The sequence below is a fragment of the Conger conger genome, chromosome 5 (assembly GCF_963514075.1).
Source record: "Conger conger chromosome 5, fConCon1.1, whole genome shotgun sequence".
Taxonomy (NCBI): Eukaryota; Metazoa; Chordata; class Actinopteri; order Anguilliformes; family Congridae; genus Conger; species Conger conger.
Genome location: NC_083764.1, coordinates 50,633,404 through 50,656,694, shown reverse-complemented (window position 1 = coordinate 50,656,694; position 23,291 = coordinate 50,633,404). Strand labels below are relative to the sequence as shown.

Below are 23,291 nucleotides of genomic sequence, written 5' to 3'. Positions count from 1 at the left end.
AGCTAGCAATAATAATAAAGGAAATATAGCGAAGTGCTTTCAATCAAGTGAAGGACATGCAGTTTCAACCATGGAGAAAAAGACAATATATTTTTGTGAACTGAAGTCAGACCCACTGGCTAAAAGAAAAGTTGAATAAACTGAGGTGCCACAGGTGGACGGGAGACTGACTCCACAGACCTAGTTTCACTGCGCTGTCGGTGTCGGGCTTCAGGAGTGTCAGGAAGGGGGTGAAGATGGAGGCCCCGATGGAGGTGGCTTTGCCTTGGTGGGCGCTGCACACAGCCAGCCAGGGACAGAGGAACCCCTCGGGGGGTTCAGGCTCGGTCTGCGGGACGCCAAGGTGAGAGTTCCCCGCCAGGCAGCAGGCCAGCCGCCCCGTGATTCCCGCCAACTCCGTCTTCACCTGGACCGAGCCGTCCTGTAGCCTGTTCCTGTGATGTTACGGCAAGTATGCATAGGCATAGGGCACCGATGCATGACAGTGCTATTCCACAGCTTTACATTACTTATCTAGATATGCACAGTTATGAGAGACATTATGAGTGCAGAATGCCAAGTTAATGTATGATCGAGTGTGAGTGTATCACCGAGCATGCTCAGAATGACGATAACGGAGGAGCATGGCTGGTGTAAGTGTATGATGAAGCATGCTCAGTGTGTGTACTGTATGACAGAGCATGCTCAGAATGACTATGACAGAGCATGGCTGGTGTAAGTATATGATGAAGCATGCTCAGTGTGAGTATACTGTATGACAGAGCATGCTCAGTGAGAGCATACAATACAGCAGAGACAGAATGTGCCCAGTGTACAGAATAAAGCAGCACGCAATGGAGAGCAGGGGTACATACAGCAGCATCTCGTGGATCAGGCTGTGGGACTTCACCCCCAGGTGGTGCAGCAGGTTGGGGAAGCCCCTCACAGCGCTGGCCCTAACCTCCTCGCTCTGGCTCTGGAGGGCCCACCGGTACACCGCTGACCTCCAGTCCGGGCATGTCTTCTTCGACAGCAGGGACAGGAGGTACACGCAGTGCGCTCGAGCCCCGGTCGCTGTGGGAAAAACAGAGGGTGTACTCACATCATTACAGTTACAACCCAATACCTTGTGGGGCTGGCTATAAGATGCTTGACTGGGACCTGGAAGGTTGGTGGTTCAAGCCCCAGTGTGGCCACAATAAGATCTGTTGGGCCCTTGAGCAAGGCCCTTAACCCCGTATTTCTCCCAGGGGGATTGGCCACTTAATCTAATCAACTGTCATTTTGGATCAAAGCATCAGCTTTATAACTGCAATGTAAAATGATACGTAATTATACTGGAGTATCTGACTGTATTAAATTGTCATTTGAAGTTTGAAGTGGAACACAGGACTCACAGAAGGATCTGGCCAGTTTGTGGCTGAGGCTGAGCAGGTTGGAGGAGAAGCCAGCAGATTGGTAGGAGGGGTGAGATGACTGCTCACAGACCCAGGGCACTGACATCAGGGCACACAGGCTCTTGTGGAGGCCTAGGTCACTCTGGCTGCTGACTGCAAAATGGCAGGTCAATCATGCAGGCTGGCATTAGTATCCACACACACACTGAAATGGCAAGGAGGACGATAACAGACAATTCTTCTCAAGAGCTTCTGCTTCTACTACATGCTCTAGCAGGCTATTCTGACCAATTGCCTGTTTATTGCCTTTAAACAGTCCATGGGCCAGTTGCACAGATGCACATTAGCCTAGTTCTAGACTGAGTATAATTTTTAATGGAGACACTTCATAGAAAACTCAAGTTAGTCCAGGACTAAGATGCTATAATCTTATATATAGAGTATAAGCATGGGGACTCTGACGAAGACCCCCCTCTCATCGTGTGCCCTTACAGCTCATGTAGAGAATGGCATCCAGGATCCTGATGGTGCGGTCCAGGCAGGGCTCCAGCTCATCCTCACCGTCGGCGTTAGCCAGCACGGTGCGGCAGCCCTCCACCGCCTGGGCCAGTGTCCGGGGCTGCACCCAGACCGGCCGGGGCGGGGGGGCAGGGCCTGCAGGCGTTTCGGCACCAGGCTCTTTAACCTCCGGGCCTCTGTCACCACACAGTGGGGAGAATGAGGGGCATGACTGGGACTCAGAAGGTTGGTGGTTGTAGCCACGATAAGATCCACCCTTGATTAATATGTAGCCTAATTAATATGTGGCACGGAAATGTTTGCAACACAAGCAAAAAAAGCCACAAGCACAGCGCATGGTACAACTGCAGTGTTCAATTTGACCCCTCTTAATTCCAAAAGAAAGTGAATGGTGCAAAACCAACATAATGAGAATCTCTGCACATTTAATAATTATCGTCCTCTAGTCCACAGGTTTTTTGTAGTTTATAGATTAGATCTCCCTTTACTAATACCCAAGGTGGAGATTTGTGTGACACAGCAGCATAGCATAAAAACAAGTAATAATAAATAACTAAATAAATAAATAGATGACAGTAAATCACTTGGTAGTACATGGTAGTACATGACATGGTAGTAATGGCAAGAAAGTGTGTAAATTCAAGTCCAAGAGTACATTCTGCATAATGCTGTCTGGTATAGGTACTGATAGCTGCTAACACAAAGGAACCAACCTATCACTATACCACTCCACCACCCTAGAGAGGAGGGAACTAATGAGTGAAATCAGTTTTGCGATAGGCTGGAATGAAAACCTCCATTCTTTCAGCCCTCCATGGCACGTGATTGGGCACCCCTGCTCTAGTTGCCGATGCCCCCTGCAGACGGCCGGAGGGCGTACCTGGTCCCGGGCTTGCTTTGGCCATGCGCAGAGCACAGTGCAGCCAGGTGCAGGATGACGGCCACCCCCTCCAGGGTGCAGACGGCCTGAGAGCTGGGCTGGTCCTTCAGCTGTGCTACCAGCTCCTCCAGCCTGGCATCCACCATGGCCCACACCTCGCTCCTCAGCGTCACCTCCACCTGACTGGACCACAAACAACCACACAGTTAGGCTGGGGCTACTAAGATGTGCTACCGATGAGTCAGACCCAAAGACAAAAGCTCCTCGCTTGACTAAAATGGCCGACTACTACTTGTTCACTCAAAAACATTAGCTCTAAGCACTGACTCTAAAATTTAACCTGGGTCAAATACGCAACTGTCGTAATGGAAATACCTTTCTATGCTTGACCGATCTTGCCTGGTGCAATTGACCCAACCAAGAGGACCAGAAGGGCCTGCACTTTTTGAGCTCAGTTACAATTATTTGAATCCATAGCAATTCTGTATTTGACCCAGGTGTGACTCTAAAGCAGCTCTCTCAAAATGACAGTCCTTACACTGAGTTTTTAAGTGGCTTTCCCGACGAGGGTGCGAGAGACAAGCGCAGCCTCTTGGCGGGCATCTCGTTCTCATTCCCATCTGCTTCCTCAGAGGTGGAGGAGCCAGGATGAGGCTCCTGAATGAGTTCCATCCCTTCGGACATCAGGGCAGCATGCAGATACCCTTCCAGATACTGTCCAAGACAAAAAGAACAACAACCAACACAATGAAGTGATCTAAAATAAGGAACAGGCAATGTACTGGCTTCCAGGACAAATTCGCAAAATTTATGTGGGGTGACTGAAGGTATAGTTTATGGAATTATGTATGAGTTATTAGTTAGCTGACGCTTTTATATAAAGTGAGTGACTTATAGTTATTGCTTAGTTATTGATTGGACTAAGCAGGGTCTACTGCCCCCCTGGAGCACTGTGGAATTAAGGGCCTTGCCCAAGGGCCCAACAGCTGCACAAATCTTATTGTGGCCACACTGGGACTTGAACCACCAACCTTCTAGCTCCCAGGCAGGCACCACAGTACAGCAGTTGTTTTATAAGGAAAATATAAATATAAATAAATAAAGGATATGCTGAACTCTGACCTCCATGTGCGGCTGGGAGCCGATGGTCTTGACGAGAGCTTTGCAGATGTCGTTGACACGCTCCCTCCTGATTTGCACAGCAGATTCGTAGACAGGGGGGACAGAGGCCAAAAGAAAGCGGAAGTTTCGGCACAGCATTGTTTTAACGTCCTCCGATACCAGATCTGCCAGAAGCCCCTTCGCCAAGAGCCCGTGGAGGGTCTCCATCAACGCGTTCAGGTGGACCCGCTCAAACCTGGCGTGCGTGTGGCCTTCGAGAACGAACACTTGTCCAGATAACTGCCGGAGCTCCGGCCCGTAGAGGTTTAAGTCCGCTGGGTTAATGGAGCCCAGGGACCCCAGGACCCGCAGGTAGGCGGAGAAGAAGGCTTGGGCCTGTCTCTCAGGGAACCCCCCGAGCTCCACTACGTGGGCCAGCAGTGCCATGGCGACCTTCTTCACTCTGGGGCCCCCACTGGCCATGTCGGCGCACCCCACCTCCCACACCGTCCGTGCCTCGCCGCGGAAGAACACCCCTCGCAGGACGTCGGTGAGAACCGCCAGCGTCGTGGTTTTCAGCGTTTCCACGGCAACCCCAGAGGTCACCTGCAGGGTGGAGGGCGTGAGGTATCCGGCAGCACCCGTAGGCGTCACGGTGAACCTCGCCAGAGTCACCGGCCACACCGGGGAACCGCCCCAGGCGGGCCTACCGCGTAGGCTGACCAAGTCCTGCGTGAGTCCGATCAGTTCCCTGGACAGCACCCCGAAAATGACGGGGCTCTTGGCTCTGAAGAGATGCAGCAAAGAGCAGATGACCGAGGCGATCTTCTGATGAAGGCTTTCGCACTCCTGCACAGCGGCAATGCGGAGAAGCCGAGTGATCATCCACTTGCTGAAGTCTACGGGCAGGGAAAGGAAGAGGTAATGACCAGCTAACGTTTAAACGAGGTAATGATTAAAACATTTTTTAACATAAACCATAATCCTACTGAATACTGAATTCCTTATCTGTCATCTACTCCTTATTAATATGGAACCTGAGATTTTCATGTGTGCGTGTGCGTGCGTGAGTGAGAAACAGAAAGAGAGAGAACCCTAAACTCAACCATTTAGTGTAACACTGTGTTTTGTCTGATTAGCTTAGTTTGATTTGTATGAATGTCTATGGAAGTGATATAGAATCTTCATGCATCTAACAAAATACTGGGAACCACTGCTGCAAATAAGGTGCAGGCTCATGCAACTCAAAGAAGCGCATGACATACCAGTGCAACTGTGCTCCACATCCTTGAAGCGCTCAAGCTGGCAGGCTGGGTCCACAAACATCAGAGATGAAGACTTTATGATATGCTGCACAAAGTCTAGCAACATCACACAGGCTGGTGCCGAACTGCTCTTCTTGGACAACTCCAATGCGACTAAAACAAAAACACAATTATTTGCACAAACTTCTTCAAACATCATTGTACACCAGAGGTCTTCTAGTCTTGCCAGCTATGGTATTTTAGAAAAAAAGTCGCGGAATACACAACAGTGTGGATCTTTAGTGCACAAGCGGTTTTGATGACACTGAAATTTACAATATTTAGCCACTTTCAAGGTTTTCAATGGCCAGTGGAAACCACAACTTCGGGCATGCTGGGTAATACCTCTGTGACAGTATTTGTGTTGTCATGCTGGTTCATGCCAAACAAATCAGATCTTACCGACGTCAACATCTGTCAGAATCCTGTCAATGAACTGACAAAGTATTTGTCGTGGTTTCTGCACTACGCTGTTGTACTCCGTAGAACCGGCACTGCAAAATGACAAAGTTAAACATATAAGGTTACGATTTATGTGACCATATTTCGCTGGTTAAGTTACTGGCTAGTATGAAAATGCATGCAGGCGTAACGTTAGATAATTTAATTGAATATAAGGGTATTTCAGATAATTTGTCAACATGCCCATGCAAACATCATTTATTGCTGGTAGCTTAGCTAGCTAGCAAGCGCGAGACTCTTGAGGTATGTTATCAAGGAACTTACCTTCCAAGTTCCTGCAAAGCAGGAATCATGGCTGACATTTCCAGGCCCTGCTCCATCATAATAAGATTATAAACACTTGTCAATAACAGGCTGAACGGTAGCAGCACAACGTTAGATCTGTCCTTATGCGTCCATGGCACATTGCTCAAAAAGTTTCGCTCCTCCACCGTCGTCTACGGCATTCTCGTAGGGTCAAATCTATGAAGACGCCTCACGGAAACGCATAACCCGTTATCCATTGCATATTGTATGTTAATATTTAGTGGGGTATTCATTACTTAAAAATCATCCAGGCGTCTTGGATATGAAGCCAAAGTTCTTGCATTTCCAAACGATACAATTTGTGGCGTAGAATACCAACAATAGTGCGACTTGGATTCGGTCGGAGCCTGGAGAAAAAGGTCAACAGCAACCCATTCTACAATTCACGTCCCAACAGATCAGTACGTTGTGCGCACGATTTTGTTTCTTTATTAACACAACGCATGTACAAATACCATAACCCATCAAAGCGTCGTACTACAGTGTGAAAAGTGTAGAAAAACACATAATACAAGACCTTGATAACCTAGCCTATGATTTCCAGGAACTCACAAATATTTCAAGGACATTTAGTCTATTTTCTCATTTTCCAGGTGTTCTCCGTGACTGGAAAACTAGTCCACTTAATTCCCGGTTTTGCAGGGTGAGTAGGAGCCCTGCCTGTTCTGAGACAAATATGTGATATTGTGTGGTATTGCTGATGTCAAGCTTGCAGGGCGAAGGCTGGAGCTGGCAATTAGCCTGAAACAAGATTTTATGCATTGTATGTGTGCATTAATGACAAAACATGTGGCACAGGTTTGAGGGCAGCCAATTGAAGCCATATGAGTCCACCTGCATGGGTGGTTTGATCTCCACCATGCCACTTTCTGAGATGTGGGCCCTTACCATTTCTGCTTTTTAATATGAATAAAGCAAAAAGAGTCCTGTTAAAAGGTAAGGCAGCAAGAAGTACTTCAAAGCTTAAAATATAACATACAAATTCAAGTGCTTGGTATCAGGTCTCATACAGCAGTTCCCAGCTTAGAATATGTTCAGAACGTTCCAAATATGGTCAAATGTGTACAATGAAACTTGACAAGAATTTATCGTAAATTCTTTTTAATGAGAACTACAAAAAAGGAACAATCATGAAAATAAGACCAATCACCTGCCTGGAAATCAGACACAAGAATTCCTTCCGTGTGGAAACTTGGGACATCAGGTAATGTCATTATCATACAATATAGAACATTGTTGGCTCTAATCAGAGACAACATAGCTGTTAGTGCAGAAGGAAATAAAATAAAAAAACCGGGAGAGTACAGGTGGGGGGGGGGGGGGGGGGGGAAGTGAACACTCTCCAAGTTTGTCGTCTTCCATCATTGAGGCACATTTAAAAAAAAAGAAAAAGAAAAAAGAAACTGCCACCCAGTTATTTATACATCACAGTTGTTGGTGGGAAGGGAAGCGATTTGTCAGTGTTTACTTTTCTTCGATTTCTTGTGAGATCTGTGTGGAGACCTAGACTTTGATCTAGATTTCTTGTGAGACCGGTGTGGGGACCTAGACTTGGTTCTGGATTTCTTGTGAGATCGATGTGGAGATCTGGACCGAGACCTGGATTTTTTGCTTGATTTTTTGGGGGTTCTCGACCGGGACCTTCGCAATCGCTTTGGCGTCCTGGGTGCTGAAGGTGACCTAAAAGTGAAGTTGAAATTAACACACTGATTAATGTTCCAAGGCACAAGTAAAAATATTGATAATTCAGTGAGAAATAATGAATAAAAGTACATATGCAATGGAAAGTGCTATACATTTTCACACTCGATATACACAATCAATGAAATATTGTATTGCTTATTAGCTAAACAGACATGAAGATGAAGTTACATTCATTTGAGGCTATTCAATTCTTTAAAGGGATTAACAAAGTGAATTACAGGCGATTCTTCAGGATGAGTTTGGTTAGCAGAACAAGGGAGCATAAATGGACATTTGCAATGGATAAATTCCGCACAGATATTAGGAAGTATTTTTTCCTCAAAGAGAGAGGAAAATTTGCCAGAACATGTAGTGAAGGCAGAAACACTGGGACTATCACTATTTAGATACTATTTTGCTATTAGGTACACTTTAGTGGTAGGAAAAGGTGAGCATTGCCGGGCTGAATGGCCTGTTTTCAGCATTATGTTAAGTTTCAATAACCCCTGAGGTCACCTTCCAGAAACGTTATGTCATGTCTCACGTCCAGGATGAAAAGGGCGCTACCTCTTGGAGGACTTCCTGCTTCGGTCCCGAGGCGAGTCTTTGTGAGACGAGCGGGAGCTGTCCTTGGTGTAGGACCGAGTCGAGCGTTCTGAGCGAGGGGAGGGAGATCTGGCCCGTCGACTGCTGCTGGGCGTGGGACTCGGTGAGGCGCTGTATCTGCGTTTCCTGGCAACCAAGCAGGACATTTGTTATGCAGGTAGTTCTAGAGCAGTGGTGCACAACAAAGGCCGATCCGTTTCAGGATTTTGTGCCAACTTCAGCTCCTAATGTTTTCACTACTTCAATCCTATCTTGATCTTACACTTGTAAAGCACCAGCTACAGCCACAGACTGCAAGTGTATGCTAAAGATTTTACTGTGCTCAAGTACAGGAGAGAACCAGCATAGCTTATAGAGCTAAAACTAAGGTCATTAGTTGGAACAAAAACCAGCACCTAGACTAGCCAAAAATATCTCAGACCTTTTTCAAAAATATATAATTTGCCCTCAGATGGATATAGTCCAGATTTATCCAGTTTGGGAAAAGGAAATATTCACCATTTCTTTAATTGCAGACAAGTGAAGTATTGCATCTTTACAGAGACTGTGAAGATCTCTTACCTCTCCTTTCTGGTTGGAGTAGAGTCATCTTTGTCCTTGTCTTTCTCATCTTTCAAACGGACCTCGGTTTTTTCCTGTTCTTTTTTCTCTTGCTCCTTTTTCTCCCTCTCTTTTTCCTTCTCCCTTTCCATTTCTTTTTCTTTTTCCTGGCCAAACAAGCAAAAGGAATATTTTTGATTCAGGAAGCAGGGAAGGGAAATACTTGGATTTTCACTCCTTGACACATCTAAAAATATCAGGATAAACAATTTCTCAAAACGGAAGGAATAAATTAATGAATGGCTGGGATGTGTTAACAGTACCTCGGGGTGGCAGCATTGCACTTAAAACTATTAGCCTTTTCAGAATCCCAATGTTGGAATGAATGGGTGTACATGTAGTAAAACTGCTCCTACTCCGACAATGGAAGCACTCTATGACGAGATGCCATTTCAAAGACTGCACATTAAATGCACACAAAATGACGCAGTAGTAGGACAGTATGAAATATGCTACTGCCACTTCTGTACACATTCCAATATATGGTATTACTTGACACTGTCCTCAAAACCATTGCATGGGACATTTCCTCACCCTTAGCAGTAATTTGTCTCTATAGTGCTCCACTTGCTCTTGCATGCTCTGGCCAGACTTCTTGGGCCGTTTTCCAGATTCCAGTTCGTCTTGAAACTTCATCACTTTGAGCTGGACACAAATCAACAAGTGTGACACATTAACCCACTTTACTAAAACAAAGCAGGGAAGCAAGCATGCTGGGAACTTGGACTGGGCTGAGACAAACGTGGGGCCTGCCGTTACCTCTATCTCCCGAAGCTTGGCTCGCCTCTCCTCCGTGATTTCCGAGGCCTTGGCCAATTTGGAGTCAGAGGACTCGACAGGCCGAGCTGGGTTGGGTGGTGGAGGTTGTTGCTCAGCTGAAGTAGAACTCTTGGGGTCCCCCACATCTTCACTCACCACCTCCTCCCTGTAGAAACAAAGCTGCATTTATAAAAGTGACCTGATTCTACTAGTTAGCAGCTCAACATGCTCTTTAGCTGTTGAATGAGTTGTGCTTTACTGAGGTTGGAGTGAAAACCAACAGATCTTCAGGAACAAGGTTGGTGACCCCTGCGGTACATGGACAGGCACGACCAGTGATGGAAATTACACCCTTTCATGCATAGCAGTTTGTCTCACTCTACTTTTTTCCTAGAAGCAGGTTGGTATACTACTAACCTGGATCAACGAGCAGGCAGCTTCTCAACATGCTAATCTGCCTGAAGACCGGGACGAGCTCAAACTACTATGCACTGGGACTATTATTTCCATCCAAGACTATAAAAGACCCAGCCAGAATCGAGCAAACACCTGGCAGCATATATTTCACTGCTTTAAGGATCAATCATACACCCCTGACAGCCTTCAGGGTTAAGCAGTCAATTTGTATCCAGAAAAAAGGCAATTACTTTAACCACCTATAGTTGAAACTTAGACTTTGAGCATAAAAAAGCTATAGCAAAAACATGGGTCTGGAGGTCTTATGTTAAGCATGCCAAACACCAACAAACTACAGGACACGGCACAGACATTGTTCACATTTGGCGCCACTTACTTCTTCAGGCTTTCCTCGATCTCTTCTGGCGGATCGAAAACTTCCCACTTGGAGGTTGTTATAGCTAGGGAAATGGGAAATGGCTCTTAAAAATACTTAAAATCACAGGAACTGAACACAGTTAACTAGTTTATTACCCAATACAGAAACCTCACCTTGTGCTTCCAGTGCTGAACCATCTACTTCCTCCCACTTTGAAGGTGCTGTTTTAAAACCTTGTTTTTGCACAGACTGGTCCACTGAAGCAGAGGGAAAAAAAGCTACGTTTAGAACATACTTTCAATTCAGCCATATACGTCATATGGAGTTGTCCTTTGTCCATACCAGTAGTCACATTTCAGACCAACTACGCGTTCTTAACATTGAAAGTTTGGTCTCTTAACCAATGAACCTTAAAATATTTAGGAAGGGGCATTGCAAACAGAATATGCCATATCTACTTTGCAGAGTAATGAAACCGAGACGAAAGAAAGAACAGGAGTAAACTATCTGGTTACTGGAGGGTACAACCCAAAAAGAACACAGAATGGAGATGGGAATTTCACGAGGACATTTTCCTATAAGGGTACTAACAGGGAACGCCATCCAGGTCCTCCTCAACCGCCTTTATGGGAACCCCATCCAGGTCATCCAGGGGAGCTCCGTCAATGGAAGGCTCGATTGGGGCCCCGTCCACGTCTTCTATGGGGGCCCCATCCAGCTCCTCCTCCACAATGGGGGCTCCGTCGATGTCTTCAGCTGGCTCCTCCTGTACAACCCAGAGTCAGAGAAGTTGACAAGCCTCCTACACAACCCACAAACCCAGTGCAATCCTGCCTGCCAGCTTCACACCTTCATTATCTAAGTGTCTGAGTGGAGTGTTGACACCAGACCAAAATGATCATCTGATTAACAGCTCCCAAACTTGCCTGAGCCTGATGTAAAAAGCCATGTACAACAAGATCACAGGACAAGGATTTATACACAATGGTCCGAAATCTCACACTTTACAATAATGTACGTGAATGGGCAATAATTAATATAGTGATTAAGAATGAATTGATGTACAAATGCATTAATAACTTTTCATTAGTTAACCTATTTGTTAATCACTAAGCAATGTATAGGTTACATTAATATTTATACATTAGCAAACAATAGGATAAACTTATAATGAGCTAACCAAACAAGTTACAACCAAATATATTAACTGTTTTTTTCATTCCAATATGAACTGGCAACTAATGTAGTCATTACCATCAATTATGTACAAATACAAAGCTGTACACATTACATTACATTGACTTCAGTAGTTAGTTAACTACACTAGTTCATGTCAATTCACGTAACCTTCCTGTACATGTTACCTGACATCTTTTTGCAGTTATCTGCCATTTGCTTAATTGGTGAAAATAATTAATTGGTTTGAAGTGCATGTAGACAAAAAAGAAGCATTTCCCTTTTGACATTTTTGTCAATTTGTCCCCTTAACCATTCTAATAAAACAGATTGACTGTGGAATAGTATATTCCTAGTTACTGCTTGTCTAGTGTACTTTATACTACGATACTTACCTCAACAACAGCCTGTAAGGTACCCTTCTCTGTGTCCAGGCTGACCAGGCCTAGGAAGATGTTCTGCAGTTTGATCAGGAAGGGGTCTGGGTACACCGCCCACTCTTCCCATGCTCGGAAACAGGACATAACCCTTTGCTGGGAGGCAACAGTAGAGAGTAAGTCTTCGTGAAAACAAGTAACACTTGTCATATGTTCACAGATGTGAACCAACTACTGTGTTCCGATTACACATACGTGGGCGGCTTGCTTCATCAATTTCTGAATTGGGAACAGAAAAAAATATACCTTGAAGTTTTCTGATTGAAGGTGGCCCTGTATTATCTTGTAGGTGGCATTGAGGTCAGAGAATATTTGACACAGTTTTGCTTCAAAGCTGTATGGTACAAAATGAAGAAGAGTTAAAAAAAATACAAATTCCCAATTTAAAAACAACTAATCTACTGCATTAGAGTGCATACTTACAATTTCCGATAGTAAGAGGCATTGGCAACTTTAGCAGACGAGTTGTACAGGACATCCGACACCAAATATAGTCGCGCAATCTGAAGGGAAAAAATATATACACATCAGCACTATGGCTACTTGGCTATGACACCAGTTTTCAGCAATAACACAAGAATAAAGACCATTGACAATTGGCCAATTGCGCAATAATGTGAAATTCCACATCTTCCGAAAAATCAGATAACAAAACTCAGACTTCCCCCCCATCTTTTCATGCATATAATAAGTCAGTATCCAGACATCTGCATTCACTCAATCTTTTAGGCAGTAAAGCAAGCATGGAAAGCAAGCAAGTACCAATGACTCATCCTATTTCAGGCAGCAGGGATATTTTCTCAGTGAATATCAATAGAATTAACAATGACCTTTGACAAAACAATGAGAAATCCCACAAGCAATTTATTTGAATGTCGAAAATGTAGATGTAGAATCACTCCCTTTCCTTTCCCTGCTCTCTCCCCCTCCCGCTCGATGTGCTACAGCTGGCTAAGCACCTGGGCCTGAAGCTCACCTTCTTTGGCAGAGGGGTCTTCAGGATGGACAGAGACTCGGCGATGCACTCTACCACCTCCTCGGCTGCGTCGGCGTGACTCAGGCAGAAGACCATGGCTTCAGCGATGTCACCCTTCCTGGGCGCCAGAGCCCGGAGCATCTCCTCCAGCTTGTCCCGCTCCCTGCAGCGGAAGGAAGAGCGGGAGGCAAAGCCCACTTTTCAAAAACTTTAATCTTTTTTGGTTCTTTTGCACAAAAAGTCCAGGATGAGACCTCAAGCTTGGTTAGGTGATGACGGTTAGTGGCACGGGCCAGCGTGGTCGATCAACTGTTCCAGTGACCATCAGCATGCTTAGGGTGAGATGAAACGGCCCAGTACTCGAAACTGAGAACGAACGACTATGCAACCTAACTGAATAACACTATTTTCATCTTTTACTTCAAACAAATGCACACGCCACCACATGCTGCTACTAGATAGCTAGAAGCATAAATTATGTGATTGTTGGAATATATTGACAGCAATATATATTTTTTAAATGTATGAAATATAAACACATGTACGTAACACTGTATACATTTTACAGAGGAATGCCGTGTAGAGGACCCTTCAGTTTGAACACTCCCCATTTATGAGAAACTCACTCGTCTTTCAAGCAGCCTTTTTTGCTGGACTCCTCCTCTTCTTCCTCCTCTTCATCCTCCAGTGTCCCATGCAAGTAGGGGTTCAATGGAGGGGGCCGCCACAATGACCCATTCTTAAACATGCGAAATTCCTCAGTCTTCCACTTGGTGGGAGACTCTCCCTACAGCAAAACATTTCCACATGTCAACCGGAAATTATATTTTAAACAACTTTTTTTCCTCTCTAATTTGGAATTTGAAACTTTGTAAGATATCACAACACAACCCATCACTGCACCAAATGAAATGCTTTGCTTTTGACCCAAGGAGTAGGTCACACGAAATAGGCCTTTCAGTTACAGCTAGTACTAAATGAATATGTGAATCAGTCACTGACTACAAGTGATAGTCAGTAGGTTCCTGGGGCGTTGTTGGAAGGAAATAGTGTAGCAGGAACCAGATGAACATTGGGCGACCAAACCCACCAAAAACCCAAGCAACTGTTAAGTGACAATACGGACTTCCAGCTTGTCTGAAGACACTGCCAAGACCCAAAACCTCAATCCTGTGACTACAGAGCAATGCCTGCTCTCACCATGAACGATTATGCAAAGTGCACCAATCAGGAGCCATCCAGGAAAAACATGACACAGTGTCACCAACTTCAGTCTTAGAATGTCATTGCTACATAGAAATCAATGTCTTACCTGAAGAATGGAGTAGAGCTTCCATCTATAGTATACATGTGCTGGGCTTTGGTTCTCAAACAGGAACCTGTTAATTAAGAAAAATCACAGGAGTAAATTAACAAGAAAAAAAAAGGGTACTTGTGAGCTAAAGGGAAGGTCTTACACACCTGAACATTGGGTTGCTTATCTCCCGGTTCATAACCATGGCTTCAAACATTGGGCCCTCACGCACCACAAACTCGATCATTCGGTGAATCAGGGAGAGCAAATTCCTACAAGAAAAACACAGTTAGAGCAAACGGATTCAGAATTACCTCTTTATCTTCTACCTCTTTCTGTCACATTCACTAAATATACAAGCATAGCAAGCATATTTTAAGGGGTTTGTGAAAAAATTCAACTGTAATGAACCAAATGTGATTCAGGCTAAGGGTGCACTTTAGACTAGAGCAAAACTGTACAAAGATGCTCACCTGAAACAACTGAAAATCTTAAGATTTTAAACTCTGAATTCACTGTTTATTTGCAGTTTTGAGAATACTTTACTGAAAACTATAACCAAAACTATTTTGCTTTTACTTGAAATTCCTAAATACATTCTTAACACTTGGCCAATGGTTAAATAAATGACGTAAGGGCTATGAAAAACCATTCAGCACATTAAACAAACTAACAAGAACAGACTAAAATAATACTAGAAAATAATAAAGTTCAGCATAGACTTAAAGCAGAATGAAAAAAAATTAATATAAAAAAGAACAACCAGTATATTTTGACTGCTTTTCTTTTGTAAGAATTAAAACTGACTGACAATATCAACAACGAGGAATCTGTAAATAAAGTGCATTCAATGAAATAAAAATAAGAGATTTACTGCCAAAGACTTCATTAAACAATACCTTTCCCAAGCAGTATCTTAAAGTGGCTACATAATGACATATCTTCTATGAGTGCATGACAGTGAACAAATGTGAATGACAAAAATTAGGAGGTAAAGGATAAAAGCATCTTGAGGTAATTTACGTGGAGGTGTGAGTGTCTAAGATTAAGACTAAAGCGGCCAACATAACAACAAGGGATGCCTTTCATATATAACACATATTCACATGTATCGGAGCCGATCGTACCCTTGCCAGGTAAAAACCTGAATACTTTCCCAATCCGTCCCGTGACGCTTTTCAGGTCCCTCGCTGCTGGAGACAGCTCAGCTTGTGCAGCTCACCAAGGCCAATGTCAAAGGTCACTCAGACTACATGGATTGGGGCTGGCTGTATGCATGCTCGGCTCACAGAGGCCCAAGGGGTGTGCGGTTGGAGTGAGCAATAGTCAAGATGGTAGTCCAGCAATGTTATGTCCCTTAGCGCATTTCAAATAAGGCACAAATAGTTCACAACTAAATAATATGTTTTCTTAGGATAAATCGCACCTAATGTAGTTGTACGAGTGCAGGGCTTGGTGTGTGCTTGGTAAATCCACTGGGATTTTGAAACCTTCCTAGTTTTATACCATTACATTACATGTTATGTAGCTGAAGCTTTTATCCAAAGCAACTTACAGTTGATTAGACTAAGCAGGAGACAAGCCTCCCCTGGAGCAATGCAGGGTTAAGGGCCTTGCTCAAGGGCCCAACGGATCTTATTGTGCCTACACCGGGGATCGATCCCCGTCATGTACATTAACCACTACGCTAGGGTACGCTAGGCCACCCCTAAAGCAAAAAAATAAAAATAAAATAAAATAAAATAAAAAAGCTCAGTCAACTCATGAAATGCCAAAAACCAGAGGATACAGCCAGTGCTAGTTTTTTTTTTCCTGATGCTATTAACAATGGAGACCCTTGGAGACCAATGGAGATTAGCAATTTCAGAATGATAATGGACAATGAGATCTATAATGAAATCAAATGCATTATAGATCTCATTGAAGTCTGATCCCTGACGGTGCTAAATAAGCCTTCTCATCCGACTATTGCTCTCCCAAACCAACCTCTTGCAGCATGCTTTGTCCAATTCATCAAACTTTTTTTCGTAAACTGATATGGGAAATTTTTTCTACAATTTACGTCAATTTAAAAAAAAAGAAAAACATGTACCTTTCTGTTGGGATAACCACTTTGACTATGGCTTGCGACAGAGTCTGGATATGAAGTCACATCAGATAATAAACATAGAATATGTGAGTATTGTTTGAATACAAGAGACAATCAAAATACTTTAAATGCATCAAAATTTGCATAGAGGCACTTTACATTACTGCTGTCAGTTTTAAAACTTCATACAAAGAAAATGCTTATGCTAAACTGTCCACTAATTTCAGAATGAATGACACATTTTGTGCAACTCAATAACTGAAGAGGTTCATATCAGATTTGTAAGTGGCCAATTTTGTTCAAATAAAAAAGCAAACCATTTCAGCTATATAGATGCACAGCAGAATTTGCTTTCAATTAACAAATACAGCCTACAATTTTAAACAGTGTGAACTGAACTTCATTTCAAACACCAATTACAATCAAATGAGTACTAATTATAGTTCATTAAATAAAAGAAAAACAGTCACAATTCTGATTTCTAATTTATCTTTCTTTCTCACACTTACCATTGCTCCAAATCATTAAAACATGATATACCACTACCCATGAATTTTCTTTTTGAATATGATTTGTGAATTTTGCTATTAATTAAACAGAGCTTGCTTGCTAACTGGAGCCCAATATAAAATAGTTGCAAAATTGACCAATTTGCACCACACAAACCTAGTGACTTTTACGGGTCAAAACAAAGCATTTTGACAAGCAAATCATTTGCCTTATTTAGTGCTATTTCACTGAGCAATTACGATGGCTGAAATTGCCCATTAATTGTGCAGCAAATTACCTTATCAAACTCCTCCTTGTTTTTAGGGGGGGACTGCAGCGTGGCGTTGGGGTTCTTCAGCCGCTCGCGGGGCTGGGCGTTGAAGGGCAGTCCGGAGGGCGGTGGAGGCAGGGTGTGCTCCACCATGGAGGGCGGGATGTATATGGGGTGGGGTGGGATTGGGACTCCCTTACCCCAACCCAGTTTCATCTCAAAATTCATGATGGTCTTGCCTGGAATAATGAAACTCAAATCAGATTTGCTGGCTAAAAAGGTTGCCATTTGCCTAACCTAGGTGATAGCTAGCCAACTGAGCTAACATTAGCACTGACATAGCTGTGGCTACCCATGTAACTCAGAATACAAACTAGCATTCACAAAAATAGCCAGCCCACAGAGTAAAAGGATTGTGGGACACAGGTATGTGCCTTCCTAAACAATGTCCAATCCATTCAATTTGCAAATCAGCAAAGGGTCTGATTTTTCATTCTTAAATTTGAAATCTTAAATATTTGAAAACAAAGTTTTCACTTTGACATTATTGGTTATTGAGTGCAGATTGATGGGCAAAAATATCAATGTGATCCATTTAAAACTGCATCTACAACAAAAAGTGAAGGGGTCCAAATTCTTTCTGCAGCCACTTTATATGGTGGAAGACAATATTCAGCTAAATAGAGCGCTATATGGACATGGATACAGCTTACTCAGAACCCACTACCGACTGAGTTGCAAACATGAGCGAAAATATGCACAGGGGCATGTATATGGGATTCATTTCTCAGCAGCCATGTAAACAGCTTATACAGAATCGTCTGATTTGGAATAATGGCAATAACCAGAATACTGTATGCATGTAAAAGTAGTCAGTGACACTAAAAGTACACCGAATCAGCCCAGTGCACACAGCCTTACCGTTTAAATGTTTGAGTGCTCGCTCTGCGTCTCTCCTGGTCATGAAAGCCACAAAGCCACAGTTTCTCTCCCTGGCCCGCTCCTCATCGGTCCTGGGCCACATGATCTTCACGCTGGCCAACGGACCGTAACGACCAAACTCCTGACAAAGCATCTCCTCGTTCATCTGAGGAACAGAAACATGCAGTCTCCTTATTGGCCTGGTCTGAAAAGCCTGACGTGCACGTGTGATGACGCTACCGGCGCCAATACTTCTTTTTTGCCCCTTACAAACAATTCATGTTCATTGGAGGACATTTCACATCTTCTGAACAGGTACACGCCATGCCCAAAAACATATGGAAGAGATGACTAAATGATTGTTTGCACACCAAGTCAGAGTTTTAAGTATCCAAAATAACCTTATGCTCTGTGCTTACATTTACATTTTATTTACCTGTGGGTTTATGTTTCCAAGATATAAATTAGTGGTAGAAGGGTCCCCGACATCATGTGATCCAGGCGCCGACTCGTCCAGAACTGCAAAACAGCAAGATTAAGAGACTGTTGCTGCATTCGTTCTGACAGTGAAACAATGAAATAGGAGCATGCCACAAAATGAAATAAAATTACCACTGAAGGGACGGTTTCTTCGTGAGCAACCATCCACTAAAAGAAGCAGAAAAGCAGTGTAAAACCTTGTTTCCACACAAAGACAAGTGAGTACATGGCAGGGTTACAGGGGAGTAAGGGCGCGGAGGGGAACAGGCAAGACAGTGCCGGCGACAGGACGGCAAGAAGAGCTCAGAGTCAGAGAATAGTTGAGAACAGTGTACCCCAACGCACTCATACCCCGCCCCACCCCACCCCACTCCCCCCCCGTATTGTGCAAAAAACTTTAGGTGAGAAATTTGAGGGAACAATTTCTTTCATCATTTTTTCCCTTAAACTAATGAACCCAATGCAGTTTGGATTGTTATGTTATTTAGTTTGTCTTTGAGTGCTTCACTATACTTCAGATGGTTAGGGGCCATGTGCCCACAAGTTCGGACCCTACTGATTGACCTCAGTCTGTATCAGATATTTTTTTTATGCAATTGTTTGCAATACAGCATCAGAAGGACAATCATTTTATTCTCCATGACATGCATGACAACTTTCTGGCTCAACGGGGTAAATAATCCGACTAAACAAGAAAAGCCTTCTAATTAAGAACAATTAACAGTTTGTTAAAATTCTTGGATTGCAAATGAGGTCTGAAAGAAAGCCCCAGAGGGGGGCCCCAGGACCGAGTTTGGCAACCACTGATCTAGCACTAGCTGGGGTAGGCACAACCTGCCCATGGAGTGACAGGGCGGTTTCAGGATTTTGTGATATCACAGCCTTATTGCACAGATTAATTGATTCATTTGTTTCCAAACCAGAGCCTGAACTGCTGCTTCTTGTTGGTTTGGTCTCATGAATTTAATCTACAGGGTTTCCACTTCGTTGTCACTAGCACTAGGGACTGCACATTGCTCTCTTTTCAGAGGACCTGTCCCTAGTTACGGTTATGCACCTGGATAAGAGCATCGGCCAAATGCCTGTAATGTAATACAAGGCAATTTAATGAATACACAATGCCTGAAATGAATGGTGAAATTCTGTTTAGCTCCAGCACGACTGAGCTATAATGAATAAATTCAATAAATTGCAATTGGGGATTCAAGTGGGGCAAAAAAACTAAAGAAATAAAGACGTCTGTAGCACTCGAAGACCCTGCTCTAAAGTGCAGAACTCACAGGAGCGTCTCCCGTCTGTGCTGCTGGGGGCCTCAAATCTGCTGACGCGTCCTTTCATCTTGTGCCTCTCCACCCGCTCTTCCTGAATCCTGAACAACAAGAATGACGTTGATCAAAATGTACCATGAAATGCACTGCCATATAAATGAAGAGAATCGTTAATAGCTCCCGTACTGCTTGAGCTCCTCTTTAAACAACTCCAGGTTGCTTTTCTTCTTTCCCTTTTCCCCTTTCTTTGAGGCCTGAAAAGACAAATATTTCAAGTCACACTTGAACTGTGCCAAACCGAAAAGAAAAGAAAAATTGCTAGACAGGATACCTAAAGAAATACTTACATTTTTACTTTTTTCTAGAGATAAAAATTGTGGAGGTGTTTCTAGCGGCAAAAAACTTGTTTCTGTGAAGCAAGATTTGGGTTTGTACAGCTTGCCTTTCTTATCATCTGTGGCAGCTTCTTCTGTAGAGAGATTTTGAAACAATATTAACCCCTTAAGTAGCAACCCCTTTCTTAACACAAGCTTGAAAATTACATATGCAAAATGAAATGCCTACTATTCTTGAACCCTTTAGACAACAGGCAACAGTCTCTTCTGAAAGGCAACCATTTGGGGTTTGTTGTGTAAGAGTATTACTAAGTCAAACTTACAGAAACTCAAACATAGTGGAAATGGATGTTCTCAATGAAAAGATGTTCCGTTTTTGAGTGGAAACAGATTATTGTGGAGGTGCCTAGCACACTTAGAAACACAATGGTGCCACAGCCAAAACACTGGACAAATCCCCTTTCAAATTTGATGACAATATCACCCAAAATGAGCATTGTTTTTTCTAAGTTATGTCTAGGACGTTTTCCAAAAAGGACATTTGGAGATGGCAAAAAGACACATGGAAACTAAATGATATTCTGGGTCTTATTAGGTGTACAATACCGTATTTTGCTTACTAAAACATACAACGCTGAGAGGCAGGGGTGCGATGAAAAGATAAAGAAAAAAAAAAAAAGAAAAAAAGACAGAGCCCCACCAGCCCAGAAACCCCTAATATTTTCAAATATGGATTTCTAATGTCTTACAAAAATGGTCCAAAGAGTCAAACCTTTTGTTGCATTGGCAATGCCACCTCTGACAAAAGCCTTGATCTTGCCATCCCCCCCTTCAAATGCAGCGAGGAACTCCTCGTAAATCTCTGCAGCTGCCCGCTCATCCTCCTGTGAAATGTCACAATGAAAATATAGTTACACCATTACGGAAATAATGCACAAAGCAGGGAGCAACCAAGCCAATTTGCATTTCTGAAAACAATATCTGTGTCTTAGGTAGAGTGGGGGCCTAGTCTCCTGAAAGGTTGGCCATTCTGGTTAAGCAAACCACATTCTAACATTCCCTCATATAGTGATTGATGATTGAGTGATTGATTTCTGACAAAATGCCTACTAGATGCCTAATAAAAATCAGAAGAGATCAGAAACAGCGGTGAAGATTGTACAGTGTAGGGATCAGTGGGGGCAGGTTTGCGAGACAAATGTTTGTGCCAATATTCACTATACTTTTGTGCATGAATTTCAGCCGAGCCCAACTTTTTATCAAACAGGAGTGCCCTGGATGGGGAAACTGGGGCATGTAAGCCTACCTTCTTTTTTATTTCATCTTGCTCCTTCTTGCTGAGAGTTCTTTTCGCAACAGCCATCTTGCCAATGCTGAATGCCTTGAGCTTACTTTCCAACAGTGCCTAAATAACAGGTTACAGAAATCAATTTAGTACAGAAACCAACGCCTCTTACGATTGCACCATGCAATTAATATTTTTTAAAATACATCTCTGTTCACAAAGTTCAACCGGGAGACAATGTAATAATGTGACAAACAAGTCATTTACAGAACCATCCTGCTAGCATTACATCTTAATTATTAAATCAATCAATCAATTATTATTATTTGTAGTGTTTTTAACAAAGGGGCTTTGTCAAAGCAGCTTTACAGAACTGGCCCCCAAGAGTTCACCTAGGGCAACAGTGGCAAGGAGCAATTCCCTGGCTAACCGGAAGAAAGCTCGAGCAGAACCTGACTCAGAGGGGGGGAAGTCATCTGCCGGTTTGTTGTAAAAAATGGTACTACATATAAACAGATGAATTATAGTACATAAATGTCCAATCTGAATTAATCAAGTCCAAGCAAAGATGACTCTGGTAATGTGGAGAGATAGTAGGCTAGTTAAACAGTTTAAGTTGTTCAATGTTAGCTGTCAAAGTAATATTCGCATACCCTAAACAAGCCTGAAACTTGCAATAAATGGTGCAAAGCATGAAGTTAGGCAAGTCAAACAAACCCTCTAGATTTGTTCATGTCTGTTAAAACAAATCTTACACAACCACTTCAAACAAATCAGGATAGCTCATTTCAGTAAGCTAGCTATGACAACGGAGGCAATTAAACTGTAACTTAGCATAATACTTCAAAACCAGACACAACTCTGCTCACTGACAAGTAAGTTCATCTAAGGCTATATAACAATTCAGGCAAAATATAGTCAGTTCAACCGTATAAACACAAAGCCAAACGTCAACAACCATATGGCCACAACCATCGAAATGACATTAGCGCACGAGGGCCACGTTAGCAATCTGTGGCTGTTCACTACTGCACAGATACCAATGGGAGAGAGATAAAGCTGGTTTGCAAAAGAAATTAAAACACGAAATAAGATAGCTAACGTTAACTTTACAACAAAAAAAGTTAACGTTATCTGAACAGTGAATCCAGGCATAGCCAACGTTAACCTTTATGGCTAGCCTTACACGTGTGCCCCTAATATTATGGTTGACAATAAGATAGCAGGTTGGTTAACTTTACTTGGATTAAACCCACCCTAAATTCCCCAATTAGCTAGCTAGTTAGACAGATTGCCTAGCCTAACGTTGCCTACACTTGGGCTAACCTCGTATCTGCTAGCTAACGTTACCGAACCAACTTACATTTACAGCTAGCATGGTAACGACGTATACAAACAATTAGCTAGCTGGAAAGCATTGTAGCCACTGGTAATACATAGCCAAATGTAACGTTATGTTTTAGATAGTCTTGGCTAACGTGGTCCCAACGTATGTCCAATAACACTAAGCCAGGTAATCGTGATAGTCACAAAACAATTGACAAGTAGTTAGCTAGGAGGGAAAGACGCCGACATTACGGCCTGCAATATTCAGTGCAGGGCTAGCTAGCTAACCTAGCTACCATCGCCCTGCTATTGTTAAGCGTGGCAGCTGCACAGAAGGCCAACGAACATAGTTTTCGTATTTTTGGCTTCAGTCACTACGTATATTGTTAACAACCGGAGTTTTATTCTCTTTACAAAATTCAGATATGCACCCCGTTAATTAGTTACCTTAGCGCTGGCTTTCTGCGCATCGGGCGTTTCATCCGCCATCTTGCTTATTTTCCTGTAGTCGATTACCGATGTCTTGATCATCGATGGACAAGCGCTGTGCTATTTTTCTACATTCTGAGGCTG

At 43.2% G+C, this 23,291-nt stretch overlaps 2 protein-coding genes across 4 annotated transcripts in view; both read right to left on the bottom strand.

Annotated features, from left to right (window-relative positions):
- Window positions 1–6,062, bottom strand: part of atr (ATR serine/threonine kinase) — a 28,933-nt gene extending 22,871 nt beyond the window's left edge. Inside the window, exons 1-10 of the mRNA XM_061242911.1 lie at window positions 5,907–6,062; window positions 5,583–5,674; window positions 5,142–5,294; window positions 3,898–4,775; window positions 3,314–3,489; window positions 2,776–2,958; window positions 1,869–2,071; window positions 1,377–1,529; window positions 855–1,053; window positions 181–434 (exon numbers count right to left, since the gene is read on the bottom strand). Of these exons, the coding sequence (XP_061098895.1) occupies window positions 181–434; window positions 855–1,053; window positions 1,377–1,529; window positions 1,869–2,071; window positions 2,776–2,958; window positions 3,314–3,489; window positions 3,898–4,775; window positions 5,142–5,294; window positions 5,583–5,674; window positions 5,907–5,965 (2,350 nt within the window). The 5' untranslated portion in view covers window positions 5,966–6,062. The remainder of the gene's footprint in view (window positions 1–180; window positions 435–854; window positions 1,054–1,376; window positions 1,530–1,868; window positions 2,072–2,775; window positions 2,959–3,313; window positions 3,490–3,897; window positions 4,776–5,141; window positions 5,295–5,582; window positions 5,675–5,906) is intronic.
- A 970-nt stretch (window positions 6,063–7,032) lies between these two features.
- Window positions 7,033–23,287, bottom strand: LOC133128763 (U2 snRNP-associated SURP motif-containing protein-like). 3 transcript variants are annotated; one of them, XM_061242525.1, is made up of 26 exons: window positions 23,166–23,287; window positions 21,414–21,512; window positions 20,880–20,991; window positions 20,120–20,241; window positions 19,959–20,026; window positions 19,785–19,873; window positions 18,637–18,672; window positions 18,461–18,543; window positions 18,025–18,190; window positions 17,131–17,342; window positions 16,347–16,390; window positions 14,422–14,526; window positions 14,273–14,339; window positions 13,587–13,747; window positions 12,961–13,123; window positions 12,408–12,487; window positions 12,231–12,318; window positions 11,943–12,080; window positions 10,963–11,137; window positions 10,545–10,628; window positions 10,390–10,453; window positions 9,597–9,762; window positions 9,372–9,482; window positions 8,799–8,944; window positions 8,199–8,363; window positions 7,033–7,628 (listed from the first exon to the last, which is right to left on the bottom strand). In XM_061242525.1, exons 1-26 carry the CDS (start codon window positions 23,247–23,249, stop codon window positions 7,406–7,408), a joined length of 3,051 nt encoding a protein of 1,016 aa, XP_061098509.1. In that variant the 5' UTR covers window positions 23,250–23,287; the 3' UTR covers window positions 7,033–7,405. The 3 variants fall into 3 exon arrangements, with proteins under 3 accessions (XP_061098509.1, XP_061098510.1, XP_061098511.1); XM_061242526.1 differs by lacking the exon at window positions 18,637–18,672; XM_061242527.1 differs by lacking the exons at window positions 16,347–16,390; window positions 18,025–18,190; window positions 18,461–18,543; ... (5 more) ...; window positions 21,414–21,512; window positions 23,166–23,287 and having other exon boundaries at window positions 17,131–17,149.
- Window positions 23,288–23,291: the final 4 nt, after the last annotated feature.